General features: G+C 45.2%; 1 protein-coding gene across 2 annotated transcripts in view; it reads right to left on the minus strand.

Annotated features, from left to right (window-relative positions):
- LOC142590371 (cytochrome P450 3A13-like) overlaps positions 1-12,037 on the minus strand; it is a 103,584-nt gene that overhangs the window by 20,874 nt on the left and 70,673 nt on the right. For both annotated transcript variants that reach the window (XM_075702442.1, XM_075702443.1), the window contains one exon: positions 5,803-5,878. In XM_075702442.1, the coding sequence (XP_075558557.1) occupies positions 5,803-5,878 (76 nt within the window). The remainder of the gene's footprint in view (positions 1-5,802; positions 5,879-12,037) is intronic.

Genomic DNA, 12,037 nt, shown 5'->3' on the forward strand with positions numbered 1-12,037 from the left:
AGCGGATAGAACCACCGATAACATTTCAGAAACTTCGGATACATACAGGTGCGTCCTGTGCTGAGCGATAAAATTGGCTAGACGACGAAACGTGGTCATTCAATAATCAAGTACACGTGCCAATGCCCCCCTTTTAAAGAGCATTTTCCTGATGATATAAACATAAAATGAAAGTGAAACGCAAAACTGCACTCGTCAAAGAAACACAGCAAAAAAAAAGGCCACCTACGGAAAGTCCCAAAGATCATTAGCGCTGGTGGACCGGCTTAACTCGCACAACATGGACTATTTCCGGTTGTCAGCGGCGCCGCTGTGATAGCGAAATGTCGCTTGGAACGACCTCATAGTCGAGTGCGGCAATGCGTCGGATGATCTTCTGAGGTCCGAAATAGCGGCGTAAAAGCTTCTCGATAAGTCCTCGTCGGCGCATTGGGGTCCAAACCCAAACGCGGTCGCCGGTGTGGTACTCGACGTAGCGTCGTCGAAGGTTGTAGTATCGGCTCTCGGTCCTCCGCTGGTTCTTGAAGCACAGGAGGGCTTCTTCGGCGTACTGGAGGTAGGTGGTGACGTGAAGATTCGTTTTGTCGGAGACGTGCGGCAGCATGGCACCGAGTGTCATTGTCCGGTTCCTGCAGTAAACTAGCTTGAACGGTGTGATCTGTGTTGAGTCTTACACTGCCATGTTGTAAGCGAACGCTACGTACGAAATTTCGGTATCCCAGGTCTTGTGTTCGACGCCCACGCACATTTCTAGCATATTGATGAAGGTCCTATTAAGGCGCTCAGTAAGACCATTCGTCTGCGGGCGGTATGCAGTTGTCCAGCTGTGGCTTGTCTCACTGTATTGCAGAACAGCTTGGGGGAGCTCCACTGTAAAGGCTCTTCCTCTGTGGGTGATGGTGATTTCCGTGGCACCATGCCTCAGCAGGATTTTCTCGGCGAAGAATTTTGCCACAACTGCTGCACTACCTTTCGGCAGAGCTTTCGTTTCAGCAAAGCGGGTGAGGTAGTCTGTCGCTATGGCAATCCAATTGTTTCCAGATGTGGACATTGGAAAGGGCGGCAACAAATCCATCGCGATAGGCTGAAAGGGTTGGCAAGGTGGATCGATCTGCTGCAGTCATCCCGCTGGACTCGTTGGTGGTGTCTTACGTCGCTGGTAGTCATGTCAAACCATGACGTAACTGGCAGCGTCGACGGTTAGGCGTCGCCAGCAGTACCTCTCTTGTATTCTTCCATGTGTACGGGAAAACCCGAGGTGCCGGCTGTCTGATCGTCGTGCAGAACATGCAGGCGTTCTGACCGGAGCGCTGCCGGCTCAGCCAGTTGGTAGCTTCCACGGAAAGCAGAAAAGTTCTTTTTCACCAGGGCTTCATTTCGCGAGAATAACGAAGATACTTCGCACCTAAGTATCCTCAGGAGAAAGTTGATCTTGCCTTAAAGTACTTAGCAAGGCTTCATAGCTCGGGGTCCGCTCGCTGCTGTTCAGCAAAGTCATTTTGCTTATGTTGCTAAAAAGGCGTCTTCGACTTGGACATCCTTTCGCAGTAGGTCCACGGGATCGCGAAAGAGGCAGTCGGCATCAGAGTGTTTTCGCTCGGACTTATAAATTGCAGGGATGTCATATTCTCGCAGTCTGACGCTCCACCGTGCCACACATTATAATTAAGGTCGCTAGCCAGCACAAAGCGTGATGGTCGCTTACGACTTTGAACGGTTTGCCATATAGGTAAGGGCGAAATTTTGCTGTAGCCCAAACGATGGTGAGGCATTCCTTTTCGGTCGTAGAATAATTGCCTTCCGCTTTTGACAGCGACCGGCTAGCGTAAGTCAGCACCCGTTCAAGTCCGTCTTTCCTCTGGACTATAGGACGGCACCGAGGCCTAGGCTACTGGCGTCAGTGTGGGTTTCGGTATCGGCATCCTCTTCGAAGTACGCAACTACCGGCGACGACTGCATGAGTCGTTTGAGTTCTTGAAATGCGCCGGCCATCCAACATTTAGTTCGATGTGTCAGCGGCACAGCGATGCATGAACTGTCCTTGACAAAGTAGACAAATCTACGCTAAGGAATATATGGACTGCCTTCTTGTCGACGGCTGCTGGAACTGTGCGATGGCAGCTGTCTTTTGCGATCGGGGCGTACTCCAGACATGCTGATAACGTGCCAAGGAACGGCAGCTCTTCGTACGCAAAGTGACACTTTGCCGGTTTCAAAGTGAGCCCTGAAGACTTGATTGTCTTTAGTAATGTTTCAAGGCGTCTCAAGTGTTCGTCAAAACTTGCAGAAAAAACGACTACGTCTTCCAAGTAGATGAGGGAGGTCTGCCACTTTAACCCTTCTAACCCGGTGTCCATCACGCGCTGGAACGTTGCAGGCGCCGAGCACTGTCCGAATGGCATGACCTTGAACTCATAGAGGCCGTCTGGCATCTCTGAGTTCATCTTTTCACGATCCCGTTCGCCGACTTCTATTTGCCAATAGCCAGTCTTCAGATCCGTCGATGAGAAGTATTTAGCTTTGCAAAGCCAATCCAATCCGTCGTCTATCCATGGAAGCGGGTGCACGTCTTGCTTAGTAATCTTGTGTAATCGATGATAATTGACGCACTAACGTAGGGTTCCGTCCATTTTCCTTACAAAGACTAGCGGAGATGCCCAAGGGCTTTCAGCGGCTTCACGCTCTCGCGTCAAAACTCGGTATGGGTTCTGGCGAAGCGGTGTAGCACACTCTTTGGTTATTCGAGAAACTGTTGTTTGTCGAATCCTCGATGATGTCGAAAAGCAGTCTTTGCGTCGTCAGCGAAGACCTTTCAGCTGTTCCTGCTTAGTGATGGTGAGGCTTGGATTGATGTCGAAGCCTAATTCGGGGACTATGGCCGTCGAGGTAGGCGCCGCAGAATCGGAGAGGACAAAAACATTGCTGGTTTCTACAATTTCCTCTATGTACTTGATCGTCGTGCCATTGTTTACCTGCTTGAACACCTGGCTGAAGCTGGTCAGCATAAATTTCGCGTTTCCTCCACTGTCTACTCAAATTGCACGATCAAGCAGCAGCCGTTGATCGCCCTCCGTGATGCCTTTTACTTCTGCGAGTGTTTCGGTGCCGACGGGAATAACAATGCAGGAGTGAGGCGAGATGTATGCTTGCTCTTTGAGCACAATCAAGGCGAGGTGAATATGAAAGCTCTCAGGCGGTGTCACTTGATCTTCCGACAGCGTTATCGACTTCGACTTCAGGTCGATGATTGCGGCGTGTCAGGAAGTCGATGACGCGAATGACGTCTCGTGAACACTGTGGGGGGATATCGAAGGTGGCAGGATAAGTCCGGTCATGAACGATTTTTCTTGAGGGTACATTCCAGTCGGTGCTATTAGGTGTCCTCCAGCGGTCCAAATTTGACGGCCTTCCCATCCAGTCTTAACCTTCTTCAATTGGCCGGCGAAGGGTCCACTCCTGACTGAGTAGTCGATTCCTGTGTCCGCTAAGACAGACACTGCGTGGTCGTCGAGAAGCAAGTCGAGATCGGTGGTTCTTTGTTTTACGTCGGATGACGGCTGCGTCCTGTTGAAGTGAAGTAAAAACGTCGCATCGTCAGGCAGTCTTTCGGCGGCGTATTCTTGACTGTCAGGCTTCGTCGGAATGCGTCGTCTTGCTGATATTTTTCGGCGGCTTTGTTGGCGGCGGAGGATCTTCGTCAGTTCGGCGAAGAGCTACCGCACTTCCATCGGATGCTGCTTTTAGTTTTCCAGATATGGACTTGCAGACAGGCCCCGGGCTCGACCAGTGTATGGTCGGCGTTGCGGAGACAGGTAGTATCCTTGTGACGGTGAACGGTATGGTCGTCGAGGGCTCCACTCAGTGGCGGCAAGGCAGTCGGGAATGTCACGTGCACGTTCACCTTGCCGTGGGCGTGGTGCATTGACGACGAGCCCTCGCAGTTCTATCTCGCGTTAAGGAAATCCCGGAGGGCAAGCGTGACCGCGTGCTATGGCGGCGTACGTCACCGCTTGCGGCTGACGCTGCGGGACTACGACTACGATTGAGGGACTACGTACGGCGGGGGCAATCGAAGCCACGGGTGTGAAGGGAGCAACTCCTGAAGTTCCTCCCGCACAACCGCTCTGATCGTATCCCGCAGGTCGTCGGTGGCCAGTGATTGAACTCCGGCGTAGTTTGTTGAGCTCGTGCGGCGGTTGAATTGTCGGTTCCGTATTTCCGGTGTTTTCTCGATGTTGGTTGCCTCGCGAAGAAGCACTTCGACGGTTTTCGGTGGGTTTCACATCATTCCCACTAAAAGTTATTCCTTGGCATTTTCCTTGGCAAGTTCTCATCGGACATTTCTGGGTCGGCGTGGCGGAACAGATGCCTCATTTCTTCTGTAAAAATGGCAGCGTTCTCGCTAGGTAGCAGCGCTCTGGTTTCCAATGGAACCTTGGCCTACCTTTCCGGACGATGCTCGTGGAGGCCATCGGAAAGTCACTGCGGAACAGGTGCCACGCTGTAACGGTGGACTCTAGGTTCTCGGACTGTGTCCTTGTGGCATCTCCCAAGAAGTACACGTGGTGCAGCTTGTCCCAGAGGTCCAGTTGCTGATGACCGAGATCCTTTCGAACATCTCGAGCCTGGTTTCCGCATCCTTCCACGGAGTTCCATGGAAGATAGGTGGCTGCCTTGGTTGTTAAAGCACAACGGGGGATGCTGGTGCTGCCAATGTGGTTCTTGATTTCGTAACAATCTTCCTGGTTGTTTCGGGAAGAGGTCTCTATTCCGGTAGCAATCCTTGCGGCATACCGCTAGCTCGCTGTTCCTTGGTGACGCTGGTGTGGTTCTTGGTTTTCGGGCTTCGATCGTGGCTTTCGGCACATTAACGCACTAGCACCTCCACCGGATGTCACGTAGTAGTGATGGCCACGAAAGAAGGAAGCTGCGAATGACGAAACTAGCGTGTTATTTGGCAAATACGCCAAATGTGCTTTTAAAAACAAGCTACACGCAAAGATGGCGATAGCGGCGAACACAGTAAGCTCGTCGAAAATCTGATCTGCGGGTCAAGCGCGTCGGCTTTTAGACTTGAGATATCTAACGCTCCCCAGTAATCGCTGGTGCCCTCATGTCTTCCAGAAAGTTCTACACCATTCGCGTTGCGCACACATGCAATCAGATTACACAAGGGTCAGTGACAACAGATAGCTCATAGAACTATCGATAACATTCCAAAATCTTCCAATACATGCAGGCGCGTCCTGCGCTGAGCGATAACATTTATTAGACGATGAAACGTGGTCAGTTATTAAACAAGTACACATGTCATTATGGCGGGGCCCATGAAAACAAAACGGTCTTTATCGCCCCTGTACATCCTCCGATGTGCAATGAGTGCTCACGCTTTTCCTGTTTTCCTTTTTCTATTCTCCCTTTTCCTTACCTCCAGTGTAGGCTAGCAAACAGGAATCTCGTCTGGTAGACTTCTATGCCTTTCCTCTCCTTGCTTTCTCTCTCGCATACTTTCTTGCCTTCTCCTAACAAAAGAAGATATCACAGAGTGACTACGCTGACAGAAGCGCGTGGTTTAACATTTTTGCTTCAGTCCTCTTGAAGGAACTTCCGTTCGAGCGAAACGTTACTTGGGCACCCGTGAAGGGCCGTTAAGGTGAAGTGGAATATAATGGAATTATTCTGCTGAATCGCGCAATGCTAGGCAATTAGTGAACGCCTACTCCTCTGATCACTTTCACGGCAAAAATAAATAAATTAATAAAGAGAAACGTAACATTGTTGGTGGTAGTCATCAACACTTGCCTTCGATTTTTCCATTGTTCTTCCTTTCTTCTTTTTCCGAGTTTAACATCAACTGAAGTACGTCCTCCTTGTTGGGCTGTTAACACAGGCGATCCGAAGACATTTGAGGTGAAGAAAAAGCTCTCTTGCAAACAAGCGCACATTATAGCAGAGAACGGAAACACCGCGGTGCTGGTATGAAACATGTATGTGGCTCACTTTTAACACGAAGTCACAATATAAGGAGAATAGTTACAGAACACTGGCAACACAAGGCATTTTGCACTGCGAAGTCCTCATCGAAAATTGCAGACTCAATAAGGCGAAAACCATTAACTACTGTAATATGTAACCCGGGTGTCGGCCTCCCGTGCACAAGTATTACATGCTGTAAGAACTGTTGTGCCATGCATTTTATATGGGAGAAAAGCAAAGAAAGAAATGTTCCAATTTATTTCTCTTTCATCACGCGTTCTTGCATCTCGGTCACAGCGGAGGAGACAATTTTCATCAGACTAAGTCGCGCACCTAAACATTTCAATTTAGAAAGGTAAGCAATGCTTAGCAAATAAGTTTATGGCGTGAAGACGGGAATGCTTGACGGCTTCGTGGTCGCAAAAGGCGTCCTTTAGCAAAGCTCAGTGAGTTTTGCGGAAAAAGGCGCTAATTGGGTGTCGGCTATTAATTTACATTTTCAACACGAATCCAATAACAATTGCTATTTTATTTGTATTTAGTTACAGAATTCAACATTATACACTGTCGACAGTTCGTTTCTGCTCAAACATAAGAGATCACAACGAAACATAACACATAGCAAAGAAAGAAAAACCTATGAGAGCCGTGAGTGTTGCGAATGATCCTTCCGCTCGAAAGTAGTGGTTTTTGTGATGACGAACTGGTGCTTGACCGATTGGATGGATTATTTTAATGTTTATTCATTTGATAAGGAATTTTCAACATTGGAAAGCTATTATTTCGGCAGTCATCGTATTTGCACCAGTCACGTCCCGTTATCAAGAAGCTCCTTGCTTTTCAGGATAAGGTGCTGGTGCCGAATAATTGCTATGAACTAGAAAAACAGTAGCTTTCGTGTTTCAAAAGACTTCTCACCTCAGGTTCACAATATTCGCAAGAAGCTTTGGAACCATCCTGCTGCCTTATGGATAGTGGCTCATCTGTTCAACTTGTGGTTATTAAAGTCCAACTTTATCATATGTCTTTCATTATAGAGGTCGTTTACACTCCGCCTGGTTCTAGTATTGCGCATTTACCCAATATAAATAAATTGTTGCATACTTAAGATGGTCCCTGATCCAACGTTATCTGCATGGGCGATTTTAATGCTCCTGGTTTGAATTAGTCGTCAGTGAAAGTGAGCGCACACAAAGTAGCTATCGGGCGGGAGTTGGTCCATATTTCATTGCCCAGTGAACTGCCCGAGATTGCTCACGATTTCACTCGGCAAAGGTCCGTCTTTCATCTTGATTTTCCTGCTTCATCTCTTTTTATTGGCGGTTATGAATGCGATGTTACTGATAGCATATTTGACCACAATGCTTCGTTAATTTCAGTTCCACACCTCGTCCCTAAATACCGCTATATCTACTGCACATTTCCAGTCTATAACCGTGCTTATGGTTAGGCAATAACAGACGCCCTATGCGATTATTTTGATGAGTTTGAGCTAATAACTATCCCTAGTGAAACTAATGCACTGACAAGTTTCTTCGAAAATCTTGTCAGTAAGTGTGTAAAACTTTTCATTAGTTCCAAAACAGAGAAAAGAAACACTGGAATTCCTTAGATGACTAGAGACCTTTGGCATTTATCAAGTCATGTGGCCAGATTACTTCGGTCAAAACGCTCTGGCGGCTCAACAAAGCTCTTGAAATTCCATAGAGGTAAAAAGGAACTTTTTTCTAAAATGGTTGCAGCAAAAGAATTTTATTGCAAAGTAACCTCGCTGCAAATAATAAAGACTAATCCCCCTAAATTTTGGACAGTTATCTTACCCTCTGGGCCAGTCTCTGATAAGTTGATAATTAACAATGTAGCAGTTCCTGATACGCACACAATAGCTTCTTTGAACACTTACTTCCACTCTGTCTTTACGACTTATACCTCGGTAATGACTGTTTTCGATTCTGAACCATACCCTCCAACCGACGATGTATCACTGTCTCCTGAGGGTGTGCTTAACTTAATCCTAAACTTAAACACCAGAACTCATATAGTCCTGATGGTATTCCGATTGCTTTTCTCGTTCCATACTCTCGTTGGTGCAGCAGATATCCAACAGTTATTTTTAGAAAATTTCTCTCAACCGCCACGCTTCCTGCCTTGCGGAAACTCGCTTCAATTTTTCCTTTATTTCAGTCAGCCAACGTTCAATTGTTGTCTGAGTATAGGCCCATCTTCTTATGAGCACATTCATGTAAATTATATGAACACATCATCATTAAGCATATTGTAGAATTGCTTGAAGCTAACAAACTTTTATGCACTTTCCAGCATAGTTTTAGACGTGGAATCAGCACAACTCAGAACAACTCAGAACAGCACAACTCAGTACATCAGCATAACACAACTGACAGAATTCGCTCACGAGATCGGCAGCTCTTAGACATAGGTGACCAGATTTCTGATATTTGTATAGACTTTGCAAAGGCATTCGACACTGTCACACGCCCGAAACATATGCAGAATCTGTTCGCTATACTAAAAAAAATGCATCCTTGGTTCGCTGGATACCAGACTAGCTTTCTGGTATCAGGCTGGATATCAGACATACGTACGTTTCAACTGTACTAACTCACCTTTGATGCCCGTTTCATGATGCCTGTTTCAAGGCTCAGTACTCGGTCTTAGTTCATTCTTGATTTATAGTAATTATCTCCCCCTACACACGACAGTTCAAGCACGCCTTTTTACAAGCGATTTTGTTTTATATCAGACAAATTAATATCCAGCTGACCATGTTGCCCTTAACAATTATTCCGCTGACTTTTGTAACTGGTCCCAAACATGGCAAATATATATCAACTTTTCCAAAGCTGTGTTCATGTCCTTTACACGATGCTCATGCCCTTACTTCTTTGTCTATGCCTTCAGTAATATTAATTCAAATAAAGCGTTCGATTCAAATACGTAGGTATCCTAATGACACAGAATTTGTCATGGCCGAAAATTATTGATGTCACCGGTAACAAGACCCTTGAAAGACTGCGTTAGTTACAGCGTACGCTGCGCCTTGCTCCTTAAGAAACTAAACTCCTACCCTATCAATCCCTAATTCACACTGTCTTCGAATATGGCCACGTTGTACGGAATCAACACAGACACCGAGACGTGAAAAAAATAGAATCAGTGCAAAAAAGGCAGTGCGTTTTGTTTGTAGAAGTTATGACAATGACTTTTCGCCATCTAACTCCTTTTCTCTACTTGGTCTCACCTCTTTTGCAGAGCTTTGCGAACTTGGATGCTTAAAATTCCTTCACATGTTAATCAATTCTGCTGGTCTGTCATCTCTAGATACCTATTCGACCTTTTTGGAACCCTCATCTACGTGGAGTCAATACGTTCTAAATATCTGAACCTTTTGTGCGCACACTGATCCTTTTAAATAGAACTTTTTTTTCAATCAGCAATAGCGTTCTGAAACTTATTACCAGTCAACATCCGTTCACTTACACTGAAATAATTGACGCAAGCTTGTTTATTAAGGTCTGTATGTTTCTTCTTCATCACTCCCCTGCAATAGCCTCGATGAGGCTGCAGTATTTATTTATTTATTTATTTTACAATACTGCCGGCTTCCATTTGGAAGCCCAGACACGAGTGGTACAAACATCACGTGATTTCACTCTTTTTGCGAAAGGTAACAAACAATAAATCAATAAATAAAATAAGTAAAAACGTACGCATGTAGTAGTATTACACTAAACTCCTTCAACCAACGCCACACTATTCGTGTATCTGTTCTCACTGTCAGTGCATGGTCGTCCAGTTTGGAAACAACTATGCACACGGACATTTCAACTACAGGGGGTTGAATATCAGCTTTTGTGATGGTGAATTAAATACGAATCGAATGCAAATAGCAATTATTGAATATCGACTTGAATTTTGAATATTGAGGCGCGTACGCATATATTCAAAACAGGAATATTTGCTTTCATATAAGTAGATACCACATCTTTAGAGACTTGGAAAAGAATACAGCTCTATGACAAACAATTACGATCAGCTTGAAACCCGTGATCACTAACTGTCACTGGAAAAACAGTGCACGAATGGGAGTCTCCCCGATTAATATAATATGATTCGACGTAAGCTTATGCTTTCTGCGGTTATATGGCTGTTGAATAAATTATTGCCGCTAAATGAATGCTTACGGAAAAATATCACATGTCGCAAGAAAAGGAGAAAAGAAAGGCGCTAACGGAATTGTGTACTATTATCGCGTGTAAAAGGGTCCGTTTAAGTGAAGCCATTAACGTTTGTAGCAATAAATATAAAGCTTCCACTTAACTACACTGCCAAAAACGCTAAATGATAGACTACGACCACAAATCACAGATTGTCATGTACGTTGCCTTCCATCATGCGACCGAAAAATTGAGCAAGTACCTTCTTTTTCTGGAGTCACTTCTCTATGGCTGTTAAAAAAAATATATGTGGGTCACCCCCACTTCGCCTGCTTCTCACGCGACGTCACTATAAACCGCGAAGTCGCCTCATTTGATATCATATGTGCGCACTGATTATGCATGATTAAACCCAACGAACGAAAAATATTTAGTTCTCATTGGACGCTCTTGTTTTTTTATATGATACTCTGCCTTTTATCAAACGTTCTCGGGCTGCGCCTCCTTCCCCTGTGTGTCCGCGACGTCACAAAATCGCGAGAACTCATCGCGTCAAAGTGACGTGCATTAATATGCCGAACAAAACAGATTTTTTTTAATAGCCGAAGACTCCCCGTTTCAAAAGGAACAGAGGATGTGGGATCGCCGATTTCTCGCAATAGCTTCTCGGAACGGCCTGCGAGCACGAATTTATTTACGTATAATAAAAATTTTTCCGTAGCAGCATAACATTATTGCGCCCTTTCGGCACGTATACGACATAAGTTTGCCAACTCTTTGCTGAGAATCCCTTCTAGCGGCATTTTTAACGTTCCGATGGACGCCACCGCGATTTTCGACCAGCCAGTGCATATAAATAGAAGCGGATTACTCCCACACGGCGGCACTACCCTCTTCATCCGGTTATCTACTTTCACTGTGCTGGCTCAGACATATCGAACCCCTTTACACTTGAGCGTGCTCCTCGCCTCTTTTCAGTGAATACGATAAAAAATTATGCTGAATGGAGGCAGTGCTATTCGGTTTGGAAGACAAAAAATTGACCTCCTATATACGAGGAGCGCGTTTGATTGGAGCTTTCAAACAACGCTGCGGGTTACCGCCCGATACTTTCTTCAGTGATTTCGTCAATTTGACGTTAGGAGATTGTAATAAAAGCAGATTGGAATAGTTTTATGCTATAGGACCCTTTCTTTCGGTATTGCTTAGAAAATGTTTGTCGTTTCACTTCTGATAATTTGTGATGCTATGCTTAGTAGGCGGACAACGGTAATTAGAGCTTAATAATCGGTTGCTGTGAAATACCTAGTTAGTTTTAATATTAGAAAATACAGAATAGCTAATTTTCGAATGCGGATTCGAATAATTATTGTGCAATATTCGATTCGTATTCGAAACTTAGAATGTTCCCTTCCTTTACTTTTTACCAAATGAACTCTAGGCAATGATGACAATTCACTTTCGCCACAAATACGGAGCATTCTGCGTTCGATCAATTCGATTCGATTGGATGGTTGTATTCCTTATATACTCATAATCACCTCAGTTACGAAATACGATATTCAATCACACCTGTCAATTGTACTTGCCAAACAACATTTTAACATGATCAAAGGCGATGTCACTCTTTCCTGTCCTGGTAGCTGTAATTACAATTACCGCTTATAAATTAATGTTATATCACAGAAACTGATACAATTTTTTCCCTGTGGCTATGCCCATGTGTACTATTCTCACGGTATTTTGTTTTTTGCGGAGGTTCTGCTCTCTGCAATTTGACTCTTGAGACACATTGAAGCGCTAATTTATAACAGTATCTATGGATCCGCGGCTAGGATCAATTTAAGCATCTAAGTATTCTGTGCCATATGAAAGTGCATGCGTTG

Source organism: Dermacentor variabilis, chromosome 8, assembly GCF_050947875.1.
Source record: "Dermacentor variabilis isolate Ectoservices chromosome 8, ASM5094787v1, whole genome shotgun sequence".
NCBI classification, from domain to species: domain Eukaryota; kingdom Metazoa; phylum Arthropoda; class Arachnida; order Ixodida; family Ixodidae; genus Dermacentor; species Dermacentor variabilis.